The sequence below is a fragment of the Boleophthalmus pectinirostris genome, unplaced genomic scaffold (genome assembly GCF_026225935.1).
Source record: "Boleophthalmus pectinirostris isolate CB_2022bp ecotype Guang Dong unplaced genomic scaffold, ASM2622593v1 HiC_scaffold_1, whole genome shotgun sequence".
In the NCBI taxonomy this organism is placed as follows: Eukaryota; Metazoa; Chordata; class Actinopteri; order Gobiiformes; family Gobiidae; genus Boleophthalmus; species Boleophthalmus pectinirostris.
The window spans coordinates 26,412,263-26,428,906 of NW_026570970.1; the positions used below are offsets into that span (position 1 = coordinate 26,412,263).

Genomic DNA, 16,644 nt, shown 5'->3' on the forward strand with positions numbered 1-16,644 from the left:
CTATTTTAGAATACAGTTTTGGCCTGGATTAGTCCTATTATAGATCCCATAAAGGTGGTACTCTGAAGGACAGATATTTTCACAGGTGTGGAAAAAATTCATAACCACTGATCTACAGAAATAACTTGAGACATGTTACACAAGGAGACTCTTGAACATGGACTATGACAGGCCCCCTGATCCAATCAAGAAACAAGCAGCCTCGGTGCTGGAAAAGGTTTTAATGGGTTAATGCGGGCATTCTTGCAGACAACAACTTCATCTTTTTTGCTTTGAAAAAAAACAAAAGATGTCTCAACATGACACTGCATGGTGAGTAAGATCATGTAAAAATGATGCTACTCTGTATTTTACAAAATCCTTGGAAGTGCCAGTCACACCACGCCACATACAAGACGGACTGAAGAACGTGACAACCCCCATTCAGACACAACAACATCGCCAGTAGACTGATGCTCAGCATCCTACAAATATCCAAGCATGTTAGGAGTTTTGCACATACTCAATTCAATTAAGTAGTTCAGAGAATTCTGACAAGAAATTGTTAAAACAAAATTGGTACTTGGACACTTTCTTTGACAATAACATGACCATGCATTAGTCTTGCCACTTTTAGTTAACCACAATATATTGAGAATATATAATATTTGCAAGTTGGCAATACTAAGAAAAGAAATTCAAGATTTTCTCTAAACAGTTCACAGACATATGATCTGGATATTCAAATGGGAGACTGACTAAATATTTTCATATACTTGTTCCAATGTTACCATTTGATCGGGCCATAGACACCGGTGCATTTAACATCACTGGGTCTTGAAATGGCAGAGAACGCTTTCCTCGAAACTATGCCAAAGAGCAGACTTTCTTATTTACTGGTCTTAAGATGTTTCAGCTGTCATTTACATAGAAATGGTGCCATCAATATGGGGCATACGCATATTTAAAAAGTGTAAAGAACTGACCTTGCACTGAAAGTGTTCATGCTCTTGAATGTCTAGTCACAAAACGGGCTAAACATTACAAATATATAATATTTCCCATTTAGTTAAACCTTTGTTACGTTCCTATAGAACTCCATATCAAAATGACTATTCATGGGAACTAGTGCAACCTGGAGGAGGCCTGGTCTGTGTGACAAGGCAGGCACAGCGTAAAGACAAAGTACTCTAGAGCAGCTCCAGAGCAATGGCAGATATATTAAGGCCATTATCAAAATCACAGGAAAAAACAGCAGCAGACACTTGCCTTGCTTCCATATGAGCTGAAAGTGGTTCAGCTGAGGCAGCAAAGCAAGTCAGCAACACTGAGTCTAACGTTTTTCCATTCTGTTGTCCTTCTTCTACGTGCCAGCCTCCACACATGCCGGGCCAGTAAGCGCCACTCTCCTGTCCTATTCAAGTGTGTTCAGTTTAGTGGAAGTGAGTGGCGCCCTCGAGAGTCCATTCTCTGTAAACCCTACACTCACACCTCCACAGACATCCCAGCCGGTCAGGACTGTTTTAGGCGTTTCCGTGGAAGACCAAAGGGTGGGCACTGTGCGGACGCCAAAGCTCGGAAAGCCTCAGCGACCAAGTGAGGGTGGGACTGGATCATTGACTTCCAGCCGGCAGTCTCCATTATGTCTGTAGCATGACTGTAAGCACATACACACAAACACAATTATATCAGCGCTCAAAGTTTGGAAGTGCACATTAAAAATCAATCAGCTCAAATGGGATTGTAATGACAATGCAAATATAGTGGGTCACGACTCAGAAGCTATTTTGTACCTAATACAAATGCAAATAATGAACAATTTTGCTTTTTTGGGAAGGGGGCAGATTATATTAGTTAAAAAAAAAAGAACACTACATAAAATTTCTTTGTGTTTCACTAAAATAATCAAAATAATCATAATTTGATCAATAAATAATAGTCTGAATAATGTCAATTTCAATAGATTAATATTTAATCCCATAACCGGGCAGCCATAAGGGAGGTTGTACTATATCTCATTCTCCTTAAAGAAAAACTTCTCATAACATCCACAAAGTCTCTGCTTAAGATTTCTCAAATATTCCCTTTTCACTATTTATTCAGGTAAGTCTATTAATAACAGGGATACACAGATATGGAGCTTCAAACTGAGAAGGCAAATAGCACTCTGTCGGCCTAGGCTAAAACAATGAATTCTAATGCATCTGCTTGTGGAAGAGATAAGAGCGTGGTATTAATCTTGTGTCACATATATCAGCTAATTACATACTTGCTATTCCAGTTCTTTCCATCTTTACAGCCCAGTTGTCTCAGGACACTGCACCTATGGCAAGGAAGATAAAAAGGTAAGCATTCAGGGCTGGTAAACAGAAATGGCAGCACAAATTTATCACTGGAGGTTTTTTTTTTTTTTTTATTCGTTGCGATACTTGCCTGTTGATAAAATCTATGGCTTGTGCTTTGAGCTGCTCTGCGCTGTGCAAGTCTGCGAGGATGAGGGTGTCGGCCACGTTCTCCACAGAGAGGCTGTTACAGAGGGCCTCTTCACACATGACCTTTAAACGCTCCAGAGCGTACTGCATGGAAAGAGCGGTGGGACAAAATACAGCCTTTTAGAGATGAGCAATGTCTTTTGAATTTTCTGTTTGAGGTAAACTATGTCACTTTTCCTGGTAGAGGGTCCACCACCTGCTTTGTCTCCATGGCGATGTAATTGCTTTTGCCAAAAATGTTTTACAGTATGGCATCTCAAAAAAGAGAAACAGTTGATGAGCCCAGGCCAATTTTACAGGTCACATTTGTGAAGAGCAGAATGCATGTTTTTTTCAACGAAATAGATGCAATAAAGATACTCTTAATAGAATAAGAAATGCTATGGAATATATAAGCAATAACAAGCTCATGGAGACCGTAGATGGTGGCTCCTCCACCAGGAAACTTCCTGTGCACCGTTAATATTAAAAACTACAAGCAAGTATGGATATCACGATACAAAAACACTTTAAATTGTAGGTTTCCTTTTTGGAGTCTAGAATCTATTGAAATTGTTTTGCTTCTAAAATTGTTACTATTTAGTCCTTACGATTACATTGTAACCCGAATAATTGAGATTAACCAAATAATCCAGACATCCCTACATATAAACTAAACTTCGGTCTCAAACCAAGGACAAACAATAGTGCTTTTCCGTACAATAAAACAAAGGGATAATAAATAAAGCTCCCAGTACATTCATATCAGTGCTGTGTGGTTACTCATATTGATGCAAGTAAGACAAGCCTCAAAAGGATTTAGCAGATTACAAAGACATCCACGATGAAGGATTAAATATTTCATTAAACTTCAGTTACATACAAATAAATGTGCCGCAGCAGGAATAAATGTATTTGATGCTAAGACACAAACGCACAATACAAGCATAAACATAATATTTTTGATAAGTAAATCATTTTAAGGAAATAGTTGCACTACAGCTCTCAGATGCATTAAAAATACCTGTGTGTTTTTTTGTGATTTTTTAAAATAATTGCAACTAAGTACAAAGCAGTAGGAAAAAGTGTGTGTGGGGGGGAGTGGGCTCACTTTGTCTGCAGCTGCCAGCAGGTTGTCGGCCATTTTCTCCAGGTTTGGGGCTTTTCCTGTGTAAATGAACCCCATCATCTCCTTGAAAACTTCCGGGTCCACGTCGCTAATGTCAACACGATTCTGAAAGTAAAAAAGGTGGTTTTAAAAAGACTAAATTATGTTCAAATGAATGTTGAATTTCAGTTGACATATTTGCATAGACAAATAAGGCAAAGATATGATTACAAGTATGACTAAACAATTATTTTAAAAATGCTGAATCTAGAGTAAAACATCACAAAGCCTGTACAGGAAAACCTTTGAGAGCACATTCTATTGCTTCAAATAATCACGATTTCAATTATTTTCCACAGTCGAGCGGCCATGAAATTGTTAATTACCTTTTTACTTTCCTCCATTTCATGTTCAAACATTGCATTGAAGACGGGGGACCTTGCTGTTGACAAGAAAAAATAAAATAAATCAGTAACGCTTATATACACATTAGTACATAATTTCACTGTACAGTGGACCTCAAGGAAACCACCAAAGTCAAGCACAGTTAGAAATGATCTGTTACTTCCACATTTATTGTTTGCCTCTGATGGTGCAACTGCCTCCACCTCCTTTAGTGCAGATAAGCTGAAAAAGAGCTAGCCCCTCAGTTTAGCAGAGCCACAGAGATCTGGGTCAAGTAGGGCCAAGCGGTGCTAGCAGGTGGATTAGTGCCCACCACAAAATTTGAGGGAAGGAAATGTAACTTGCACACCAAAGGTTTGCGCAAGTTACATTTTGGGAAAAAATTTGTATTGACATTTCAAATAAAATCTTGTAATAAGCACTATTCAAAGCCAAAATACTATAGAAATACACCCAATTTAACAATAATAAATTATCTTTACATGTACACTTCTTTAGCCACAGTTGCTCTGTGTTACAGTGACAGAAGCAAGACCGGCAATTTGTGCTTCTGACCATCACCGATCAGTCACACATCACACATAAATAAGCAAGGTCGGTGAAGTATCTTGCTTAAAGACACAATAACAACAGTAAGTATGCCCCAGACTAAAGCCATTGCTGCCCCACTCTGACATCTGGTATTCCCAGTGGTCTCCCATCTAAGCACCAACAAAGCCCAACTCCGCCTAGCTTTAGAGATCACATGAAATCTGAATCTTAAGGTGGGGTGGCCATATTCATTTACCGGTAGTTATTTAAAATAAATAAATAAATATTTGTCAGTGCTTTAGGGTCTGAAGTGGATAAAGTGTTGGTAGTAAAAGGCCGTGTTTCAACTAGATGTGCTTTATTTGACATAATCACGCTTTATTCATTTCACCTGTTTAAACTAATGTCTTTATGCAAAGTTTTTAGTGTCAGGTTTTAGCCTGTTCTATAAAGTTGCTGAATTGTCTACAACTCTCTCTCAACTCAGCCCTCAGTGAGCCCCACGTCTTTCTAAGCACTTTCTGATGACTGCAGTTTGCAGAGAGCATGAGCAGTAGGAGAGCAGAGGAGGCTCTGACCTGCCAGGATGGACTTGTGGGCCTTGAACTCCTGCCCTCCGACGTAGAGGCTGCAGTCGGTGAAGCGGGAGCACTCCCACAGGTTTCCCAGGTCATCAGACAGCTGGCACTCCGGCACCTTCAGCATGTTCATGTTGGACTGACCCGAAATGTTCACAGAGTCCTGGACAACACTCACCTAAAAGGACAGACACAGAAATGGATAGATAACAGCAAGTGTTATTTATGTACATCATTAAATCTTTACATCATTAAATCATACATTTTAATTTATTCTTTAGTCTGATAGATCTATCAGATCTGACAGCTGATAAAAGATACACCACAGCAGTCAGTGAGCACCTGTGACGAAGGTGGAAGTGCTATCCAAGTTTCTATAACTAGGAATCATGGCAACTAACGGCAGGCCGCTATCCCAGTGGGCAGGGCTAAATGTTCAAAAGAAAAGATGTTCTTAACTCATGGTCTGAAATCAGTTACAGGCACTTTAAAAATACTAGGAATTAACAGATTGTTTATTGAATTCAAACTATTGTTTCAAATAACTATAGATTTTTCTTGTATTGATCAATGTAAAAAGATCCCAATTTTTTTGTCTTCTATAGTGGCATTTTTAAAAATAACAGCTATATTTTTGCTATATCTTACAAATAATCAAGAGAGATCTATAGGACTTCAATCATTAAAGGTAATGTACACTCGTACCATTGTCCCTCATGAAATTTCAATTTGGTTTTGAAAGTGATACTACTTTGATATTAATGACAACCATTCCATCTCAGACTGATTCACTGAGGGAAAACCTGACTTTAATACAATTATGTAAGAACGAATGAAACATGGTAACACAGTACACCCACTGTAAGTGTCTAAAAAATATGAACACCAATTTGCAACCAAGCACCATTTGTGGACCATTTATGGTGCTGCTGAGAATACCAACAAAACAATGAAAACTGCTTCAAGTAAATTAATTGTTAGTTACAACACCTAATTGATAGAAAATGGCATTACGGGTTTAATTTGAATGTAATTTGCCGATCAAAGTGGCAATTTACCTAGAATTGCAAAATCTGTTCGGATCATCTGTCGGCTCAATCTCACCCAGGCACCGTCTATTTGGGATCTCATTTACACAAAATTCATTGACACTTCATTTAACTTGTCTCTGAAGTAGACACTCTACAAAACATTCATTCTTCCTGACACTAAATTCAATTCATTTGGAACAAGCAGTGATCCAACCTTGCAGTGTAAAATGTAATTGGGAGGAAATGCCATCAATATTTGGAGTTAAATGATACCATTCAAGTTGTACTGCCAAAGACGCAGTTCATAACAAGCGCATTGAGATTTGATTCAGGAAACGACGTGCAAGCTCTCCAACAAGTTAGTTATGGCCAAGAAACTCCCACACAACAGAGGCATCAGCAATTTGACCTGCTTCATTTCAAAATCAATACTTTCACAAGGACTCACTCAAGTTTGTAGTTTGGTTTTTGAGATTTGGACATAAAAATTAAATTTGCTGTGTGTTCCAAAATGCCAGAAACACTAGTGGCTAGCTTATTCATTCATTGTACCTACTATGATGGCAACATGTAAGTAAAGTAAATACAAATTCATAAAATTCATAAAAAGATACCAGTAACAAGTTACAATATCCACATGTGAAAACAATAAAAGGATTTGCAAAAAGCAATACACTAAAATGCATTGGTTATTTTCACATAATGACCAAATGCGTTTTCAAGAAACTTTATTAAACCTATTTAGCTTTCCAAGTACCACTGGATCTAAACCAGGTCTGTACCAGGGCTACCAGGTCTAAACTAGGGCTAAACCAGGTTTAAAAATAGGAGTACACCCTTGCTTCAGATGTTATCAACAAAAACAAATGAAGAGAAAGTGTGTATACACTTGATCTGAAATCTGCCAAAGACTCCATAGAGAACTACATGTACAATGACACAAGTACCATAGATTGGTAGGTGCATTTAAGTATTTAAAGCATCATAATTACCACCACCCTTATTATATATTCCAATAAAGACATATTAATAATATGATAAATATTATATTGTTATTAATAATTATATGTGTTTATTATTTATTTTTATTATGGTTTTATTTGTAACAATTTAAAAATGCAACCACTCTCAAAAGTCGCCAGTCTTACCTCACAGAACAGCGTAAGTTTGTCGTCTGGCAAGAGTCCATTGGCTTCATCAAGAAGAAAATCTCTTCGAATGAACTTTTTAAACCCCCAGTCTTTGCCTTGGACAAATCTATATGCTCTTTGGCTTTCTGTTAAGACATGAAAACATGACAAGTTGTGATTTGAAAGTTAAAAAACAGACACCAGAGGCTTGTGCAAACTCACCCATCGCTTTAGTCTCTTCTCTTTTAGCGTTCAACAAAGAAAATTTGAATTTTGCTCTAACTTCACTTTTTGGACAACTAACAAGAAGTAAATACAATGACAGATAGTCTTTGCTTTCATCATCAAGTCCCTTTGGATTGACTCGCAAACACCTGGAAAGTGAAAGAAAAAAATGAATTAACACAATTCAGAATGCGCAAGTCTTATATTTTGGGAGACTGCTATAAACATAGTTAGGGTGCAAATATTTCTGCGTTCAAAAATATGTAAACAATGGTTATTGTCTTAACATCAAACTACTCTTCTAATCCTGGTGACATTTTGGTGTGGTCATGTGACTTGAGTGTTGTTCTGCACCTTGTTGACTTGAGTTTAATAATAGTGCAGTTTAATCAGATGTTGTATTGATGCCAGATTACTGTAGTTATGCACTTCCACCCAAACTGTCATTTGTACTGACAAGGATAAACCTGACTGACATAACTAGCACAGCTGTGCTTTCGACACTGTTGACAATACATGTGATTTCATTAATACCATAATTACAGTTAAAGAAAAGTAATTTTTTGTATTATTGTGGAAAAATAAACACAACTGTGCCTGGCACCATTTTAACGGAACATACCATTTCATCTTGTCATTGGGCCCAGACGAGAAAGTAGAGCTTTTCAAAACTTCACCCATTTCTTCTCGACAAAAACTGAAGTTGTTTATGGTCCACATGTAGGAAAATTTTACCACTTTGACCTTGTGTCAAAACAAGACAGCATTTGAACCATGTATGTGGATATAATTAAGTCAGGCTAAACATCGTGAGCATGTCCATACCTGTGTGTAACACCAGCTCTCTGCCACAGGTCCACTGGACATCTCCCCTGGAGGGGGAGGGGTGGGAACCCGTGACATCACCGCCTTAAGTCTAGCACTCTCGTCCTCAAAGCTCTAAGAATCACACGAGAAAACAAAGACATGACATGTTTAAAATCCCACAAATAAACACTGGTATCAGCATTAACAAGCAGAGGCAGCAACTACAACTGTAGCTTAATGCCTAAATGAACACAATGTAAACAGGAACACCCACATTTACATAGGCCTTAAATGAGTCACAACTTTGCGGATAAGTCTGAGAATGATTTTGTTTTACAATGGTTTCCGATGTTAAACAGTCAGGCACATTGCAAATCATGAGCAAAACTGGTCTACACCACTGAGAAAACTGAAATTAGTTTGGAAAAGGAAAACAACCACAAGAATGTTCAATGCCACAAATCACTCACTGGTGTGTGGCATTTAAAGCAAATCTGTAAGAACAGGTAGTTCTTGCACAGGCCATAACAGATGTGGCAATGTGCTAATCAGAAACTTCAACTGGAATGAGAGGCTGTCTTTCAATTTGCACAGACACTCTCAAACACAAGATTGTACAAAAATGTTTTACTGACAGTTGAGCAATCCAAAACAGCTTTCTGGCATTGCTCCTCGCAGTTTCACTGATTGTTGCCAGTGCAGACTGGCTGTGGGAAGCTGTTCTAACTAAAACATTTTATTCTCCTTGACTGACTTTGAAGTGAAGTCTAAGAAAAAGTGTCTAGCCAAAAACATCTCCAATTTACCCAAGTTGGAAAGTAATTACTAGTTGGGTAAAGTGAGTAATACACTTTAAATGTGACTCTGCATCTTTGTACTGCCTGAGTAGTACGCCCACAGCCTTTTATTTCAATTATTCAAATGCAAATATTTTCCAGTCATGAAAAGTTAATAAAAATACACATGGGGATTTCTCAACATAGCAACTTGTAAACTGACTAAACAAAGGCAGCCTAGTTACTGTATTTAACCACTAGTGCCCGAGACATTTACAATTCATAAACTGCTTGAATTATATTATAAATAAACAGACAAAGAGCAGAGCTGTGGGAGTGTTCCATTGCCAGGTCAATACAGACGTTTACTTTATTTTACTTTGAGATTATTTGCAGCTAGATCTAATGAAATGATAGCAAACCACCTGCTTAGCTGCTTTTATGGAAATCTCGACAATAAGCCACCATACCAAGTCTTTCTTAAAACATAAATTATTCAGTCAGCCCATTCAAACTTGGTTTCAGGCAAGAATGTACAGCTCCAGGCTAACTAACCACTATTAATACTAAACTACTATAGCCATTCGGAGCACAACTTACATTGGACCACCTCTAGCAGCCAAATGAAACAAGATAATCACCCAGGGAAATAATATCTTAGTAATCACCTTTTGAATAGTTAGAAAATACAGTTAAGGTGGTAATAATCTAAGTTACCACAGCATCCTTCATAGCGCCATCTTCAGATTTCATTCTAAAAAGAAAAAAAAATGTGTTAGAGTTTGAGAATTGGCTTCATAGATTCTTGCGAATTTATAATTTTATAAGGTAAAATAACAAATTGGTATTTCATTTTTTTCCCAAAGAAGTGTGTTGTTTGTATTGTTGCATGATTAGCCTAATTGTTTGCTTTAGAGCCAAATGAGGTAATTTGTATTTTACACTGCATTCACTTTTATTGTATAATATTATCTTAAGTTGAATGTATTAAGGGAGGAAAGAAAATTAGATAAGCAAGGAGACTAACAATTACATGCTTGCCCAGATGTGCTGCCTTTTGTATGGCCTGTGCTTCAAAACTCAATTTTATTTTGGAGACGAATCTAATGAGTTTGCAGAATTATGTAGTTATCTTCTGATACACTTTTTGTTATTGTAAATATATGATCATAGGCGATATAAACTGTTTCTGAACATCTCAAAGATCTCACACGAATTGCCAGACCCACCCTAAGGTCCTGGCCCACAGTTAGAGGAAACTCTGGCATAGTGAATATTCTAGTAACACTTTAAATGGTATCAATGATACAGAAAACATAAAAATTGTCCACGTATCACGCTCCACTGATGTGTCAACAATACTATCCAGAACTACTGTCAATGCCACATTAACATATTTTCACTTCGACTGTCAATTGGAATGCAACTTTAATGAAATCTAATCATTTTTGGAAAGTAACTAAAATATTCAGGCTATGAAATACGCAAAACTAGCATGTTGGATCATATCTGAAAGATTAATGTCAACTTCTGTAGCGTTAAACCGCAAACCTGCTAACATGAAGCGGCTAGCCCAGAGCATCCCATGCAGAAATCGCCTCTTACATTATAAAACATACTACGATTACTCAAAAAATACATATATGGCTCTGTAAACTATTCGGGTATTGACAAATGTTAAGTCAGTCAGCTGCGGTGTAGACATGACATTACCCGGTGAGAAACAAAGGGCCTCCTATGATCCATGTAACAGGATGCTAGCAGCCCAGGCTAACGCAAACTACCCCTGCTAGCCGAAGCTAATCTGTGCACTGCTTGCTTACAAAAAGTTTAAAAAGATATGGTGGCGGCGTACCTTTCAAATCCATTCTTCCAAATATATCGACTAAAACATGCAGCTTTGTACCACAGCCGCTGATTTCTCTCTACGCAACTTTAAAGTCGTTTTCAAGCAGTCTCTTCACAGGGTTTCTTTGTCTTATTTATATCAGAGCTAGCTTACATCTGACTAGCAGCTCGGTAGCTTCTCAGGCTAGAAAATATATCGACTGCGCATGCGCTACATTTTGATAACAAGCTTCTCTCTCCTGCAAACATACTGTGTCCTTCATAAAAAAATAAAAAACATAATTGGAAAATGCTCAGGTGAAAAAAATATATTTCTGTATGTCTCTAGCTATTTTCTGTGAAGATTGTTTATGTAAGTAGGCTTAAATTAATTGAAAGAAATTTACAATTCTCTTAAAAACATGGCAGAGTGAGAAGTGTATTGTGTTTAATCATTTTGGGTGGGCAGTAGGTAATTTTCAATTGGTACCAATGTATGTATTTTATCAGATATGCAAATTTAGATAATTACGTATATAGTCTACTACTGTAGGCAATCCACTGCTCAAAAATCTGCTCTGATTAAATCTGATTAAAACTTGCAGTGTAGTTCAATTACGAATATAGGACCCATAACCAAATATCTGCATTTTTGTGGTTAGTTTTACAGTAAATTCATATACAGTGCAAACCTCCTCCAGGGCAGTTACAGAACATGTGTATAATAGTGATGGACAAAACCACTGATACAATAAGATTTGTATTAAATGAACTGAAATTCATAATTTTACCTTGGCATATATAAAGACTTTCATCCTCTTTGGTTTGCCCCAGTCTTATAAAAAACTAAACAAAACAAAACAAAAACCAAACAAATTGAATTTATATATTTCAGTATCTCTGTTGATTTATCAGTAGTTTGGTATTGATCATGCCTATCACTAATTAGGAATTATTTATTGCCAACAATAATACTGTGCAAGCAGTGGTTCTTTTTGAGTATACTGACCATATGCGTGCAAGTGGTGAACACTTGCAGTCTTCAGTGCAGTATAATAGCTGGTCTCAGGCATGGGGTTGTATTTATGCATCAGAATGGACAGATGAAACCTCTTATTGCAGCTCATTCACTGCCGGCCTTCACATGTCTCCTTTCTCTGATCATCCTCGTCCAGCACACACCACACTGCCCGGGGTCTGCTATTCTCTGAAACAATAGCGCGTAATGGCTCCCTGTAGACTGGTGATAACTAATTCCCTTTCAGATGAATGGACACTCTGCTGCAGAATGAACGATAAATACCTCCTTTTGCTCCAATCAGTCAACATTCATGCACAAAATATTCCTCGGACTTTGATTTTTTTTTTTTTTTTTTTTTCTGTAACAACAACAAACACCAGCACTTTGGTAATGCTCAGATATATTGTGGAAAAAAACAGCATGGGAAATGTCACGTTTTGATACGGATGCCAACTTCAAATGCTTTTAACATCATATGCTGTTGCTCTGACCTATCTTTAAGTAGAAAGGATGAATGATAAGATCGCTGCTGGAGAGATAGGGCATATCAGACAGTTAATTTAAGGCAGAAAATGGTTTTATATAAAATCTCACCAGAAACCAACAATTGAAACATATAGGTAAAAGAATGGATGTTTAATTACATTCTTTCAAATATCCTTCACATTCTTATATGAATAATAGCACCAAAATTGACCAATTTAAAACATTTCGTTGATAATTCAAGTAGCTCTCCACAGTATCTACTTAATCAAATTTTAACAATGGCACAGCAGTCTCAAAGTCCCATCTATAATACTGTCATAATTGTAGTATCTGGAATGGATATTATTTCTGACAACTATTCAAGGTTCCTGTAATGAAGACTGATACGGAGGAGAGTTATGAGCGCAGTGAAAGGGACTATATGACAGAGATTTGACAAGAGCAGGCTCCTGTACTGACCTTATCACAACATGGCCAACCGTAGACGTCAAGAAGAAGAGAATTATGCCTGGCATCAGTTACACACTTTGTTATAGAGTTTGCCGAAGAAAAGAAAGTCATAATATTGAACAATGGAGATCCTAAAAAGATCCCTGGATTTGAAATATGATTCTATTTAAGTAATATGAGAAATGGTAATAGACAAAATGGTGTTAATAGAAATGCATTCATCAAAAGATACGTGTGGAAAAGAACAGTTATTCTGTCTCAGTATTAAAGTCTAATTTAGGTGACAAAGACTATTCAAAATGATTGAATAATAATGGGATTCTTATGCATCTTTATGAGACTGCTAATGTGATTTTAGTTGCTGAACCAAATTATATTTGATACTAAGCTAAATGTATGAACTTGTTTAACATGTTAGAAACATGTTAAAATACATAGTATATTTACTATCTCTTGTCAATGCATGCACATTCATGTTTGATTTTATATGAACCTTGAATTTTACAAAGGCAAAAATAATTATTGTACTGTATATTAGTCAAAGCAAAGATGAAAGAGAGTTATTTTGACCAGCAGATTCAAGAGCTCTTCAAATAATTTTTTTTTTTTTTAAAATATCAATAATATCAGTATCTTACATTTTATCTTATAATATCTTACATTTTACAATATCAATATCTAAAATTTTACAGTGTAAGATAATATCTTATATTTTACAATATCCATATCTTACATTTTACAATGTAAGATAATATCTTATATATTACAATATCAATATCTTCTATTTTACAATTTTATTATGTGAAAAATTTTGTTCTGGTTTACACCTGAGTTTTCAGACAATTTTAAGTCAAACTGTGTGAGTATTTCTGACATGTGCACCCTGTGAAACCTATTTTCAACAAAGAAAAAGTTGTCAAAATATTTGCAAGAGACGATGCCAGATACACACAAAGTAACAACCCTTTGCAGAAAGTTGTTCTAGATTAAGTGTCTTTAATCTACAAACAAGAAGGAATTAATTTAGTTCAAGAGCTCTTCAAAGATTCATTCTTAAATGTCTGAGGACTTGGTGGAGGGTTTGTGTAAGGCTTTCACTGCAGGTGTTGCTTTTAATTTAATGTCATGTAATTATTTGGAGTTAATAAATTCACACGCTCCAAAGTATTGTCAATACAAAGTGCTAAATTATGCAATTTAAAATATGCTTGGCATTTATTTTACCACATAAAATATATGAGCAGAAATTTACATGTCTAATTCTCATTTATAAACATGACCAGGCTAAGAGGCACTAGCAGAGGAACACACACTTTATATGGGTATATGGACATTTAATGTTAAAGGTTACACTTGTATTGGGCACATCAAGGAACTGCTCACCCATTCTGACACAAGTTAAACACGGTGTACACAGAAACTAGCTGTAAGGAAAGTGTCTTGTTCAAGGAAACAACCACATTATCCACTTTCTTTCATACTTTGTTATACAATTCTGCCCAGATAAGAGTAATGCAGATCCCCACAAATCTTTGCTGATTTTTGTGCAGGACTTGATTTAGACATCTCTTAACTTGAACCCATTTCAAGTTAAGAGATGTTAAAGAAAATTTAAAAACATGTTGTTTTTTTTTTGGGGGGGGGGGGGGGGGTTTATCACAATAAACATTCAGGCAACATTTAGCTCCAATACGCCCAGACAAACAACACCCATCAGTTGTACACGCCTCACTGGAGTCGACGCGCCATTATTTGTAAACAAGCTCTCCTGCGTGGGCCATGTTCAGTGTGATTGGCTGTGAGCTGAGGGAAGAAGAAGACATTATTATGAGTGCATTGGAAGCGTCTCATTGTTGAAGCCGCGAGCCGCTGATAACCTGTGGTTCTTCTGGTCCGCTACACCTGCTTTCCTCATGCGCTGCTGGGACCTGCTTTCTTCCTGACAAGCTCTTGTCTTCAGTGGCCTTTCATCTCCTCGCTTCACAAAAGAGAGTTTAGAAGTCTTTTATCTGAGCCTGGGGGTACAGTGTGCTGTCTGCCCGGAGAGGATTCAACCAATTAAAGAGCTGCAGCTATGCTTATGAACCATACATCACAGGGAGGTTTAAATGTTTTTCACTATCCCACTTTTCATAATTGGCAAATCCTCTGCAAGTCACTATACTCAAATTGAACCTGGTGTGTTTAATGCACATCTTAGTATAGAGCATATTCTCAAGGTTATTGCTGCTGAAAATGCATTTGTACTTTGGTAGACATTGTTTATGCCTTCAGCCTTTTGGAAATGTCATAATTTAATTGTTGTAAATCAAAAACTATCTGGTTAGATGTAATGGGAACATTTTTTTCTTGTGTGCCAGTCTTCAGACAGTAGCAGATGTTTCATTATAAAGTAATCATACCACAGAGACATATTTAAGAACATGACTAGAATACTTTTAATACTACATAAAGTCCATGATGGAAAGACATTAAATTGAATGCATCTTCGGGGCAGTTATTACTAAGAGATATGTATTGCAACTTTAAAGCAAACTCATGTTTTATGAGAATTCATTGAATTTACCCGATTAAAAGTCTTTTCAAAACACAAAAGCTGAACATCTATCCCAGTATGTTCAAATGTTGCAGTATTGACATAGAGGAACAGCAGCTCTACTCAACGCTCTTATCAAGCCTCTCAGCCTCTTGAGCTTGAAAGAAAGAAAAGTGAAAATACTTTTCACTAACTTTCAATATTTTATTAAGCATACATACATCCTACAAAAAAACTACAAAATTTAAACTTTGATACAAGAAAAAAACAAAACTAAACAATATTCAGATGTGACAAAATACTCAAAACAGATTCTGATACCACAATGGTTAAAACAAGTGACAATATGATTGAGAGCTTTGTACAAAAAAAGCAAATATTAACACAATAAATGCATTTTCCATAATTATATTGAATCTCATTTTATCTTTCATTATTGATACCTTCTCAAATCAGTTGTGAGACTAGTTTGTATTGAATATCTGATAATCAACTTTCTGAATACCTAAATACATACTGTGACTACAAAGAAAACAAATACAATTCACTTAAAATGCTGCAAAACACGTCCCTTTTCCTTGTATTTTCTCCTTGTGCATTATGCATTTGCTCATAGCCGTGCTCTGAAGAGATACCAGCGTGGATGCATTACGGAGCGACTGGCGTTGAGCAATTGCTGATCCCTGGAAGTGATAAAGAGAGGCAGCCTGTCTGAGCTGAAAAAGGAGGAGAGCCACGCAGCATATAGACCAGGAAGGTCACCAGCTGCCAACCAGGGCCCGGCCAACTGAACAATGTCCGCAAGCTCTCCTCTGCTGCTGACAGTAATGATAATGCTATATGTACTATTAGGGGACACAGAAGTACTGTGCATAGGACAAAGATTATACACATTATGTAGTGGAAGAGGCAATCAACAAGAGTTCAGTAAACTAGTCATACTTGCAGCCCTTACTATTATTAAACAAGAACCACAACACTACAACTAAAACCACAACTGTGGCTATTTGCAGCTGTATTACTATTACTTCATGTGAAACTGAAATGTGAATGTGAATGAAGGAGAAACTGAGACTGAAACCCAAAAGTGCAAAATTTTCAAATAAAATAGTTAAACGTGTGGAAGCAGCCTCAGTAGTATTGGATTAAAGTTATCTAGCTTGCATGTATTCAGTGTTTTATTGCTAAACAATACTTTGAAAAATACTTTCACCCTCTGACCTGTAAATTGACCTAGTGGTGCCATAAGATACATAAGTTTAATGCCAAACTGCGGAACATTT

At 36.7% G+C, this 16,644-nt stretch overlaps 1 protein-coding gene across 2 annotated transcripts; it reads right to left on the reverse strand.

Annotated features, from left to right (window-relative positions):
• Positions 1–201: 201 nt before the first annotated feature.
• Positions 202–11,063, reverse strand: spopla (speckle type BTB/POZ protein like a). 2 transcript variants are annotated; one of them, XM_020920343.2, is made up of 12 exons: positions 10,897–11,063; positions 9,759–9,795; positions 8,284–8,397; positions 8,081–8,202; positions 7,456–7,607; positions 7,252–7,379; positions 5,073–5,250; positions 3,945–4,000; positions 3,562–3,684; positions 2,413–2,555; positions 2,249–2,302; positions 202–1,636 (listed from the first exon to the last, which is right to left on the reverse strand). In XM_020920343.2, exons 2-12 carry the CDS (start codon positions 9,792–9,794, stop codon positions 1,492–1,494), a joined length of 1,251 nt encoding a protein of 416 aa, XP_020776002.1. In that variant the 5' UTR covers position 9,795; positions 10,897–11,063; the 3' UTR covers positions 202–1,491. The 2 variants fall into 2 exon arrangements, with proteins under 2 accessions (XP_020776002.1, XP_020776003.1); XM_020920344.2 differs by having other exon boundaries at positions 9,710–9,795.
• Positions 11,064–16,644: the final 5,581 nt, after the last annotated feature.

Bases quoted from the DNA above. Each gene is read 5' to 3' on its own strand.
- spopla (XM_020920343.2), bottom strand. From the start codon at position 9,794: ATGAAATCTGAAGATGGCGCTATGAAGGATGCTGTG. The intron at 7,608-8,080 runs GTATGTTCCGTT...TTCACTTTCCAG, and splicing joins CCCAATGACAAGATGAAATG to GTGTTTGCGAGTCAATCCAA. The intron at 2,556-3,561 runs GTGAGCCCACTC...CTTTCCATGCAG, and splicing joins TGCTGGCAGCTGCAGACAAA to TACGCTCTGGAGCGTTTAAA.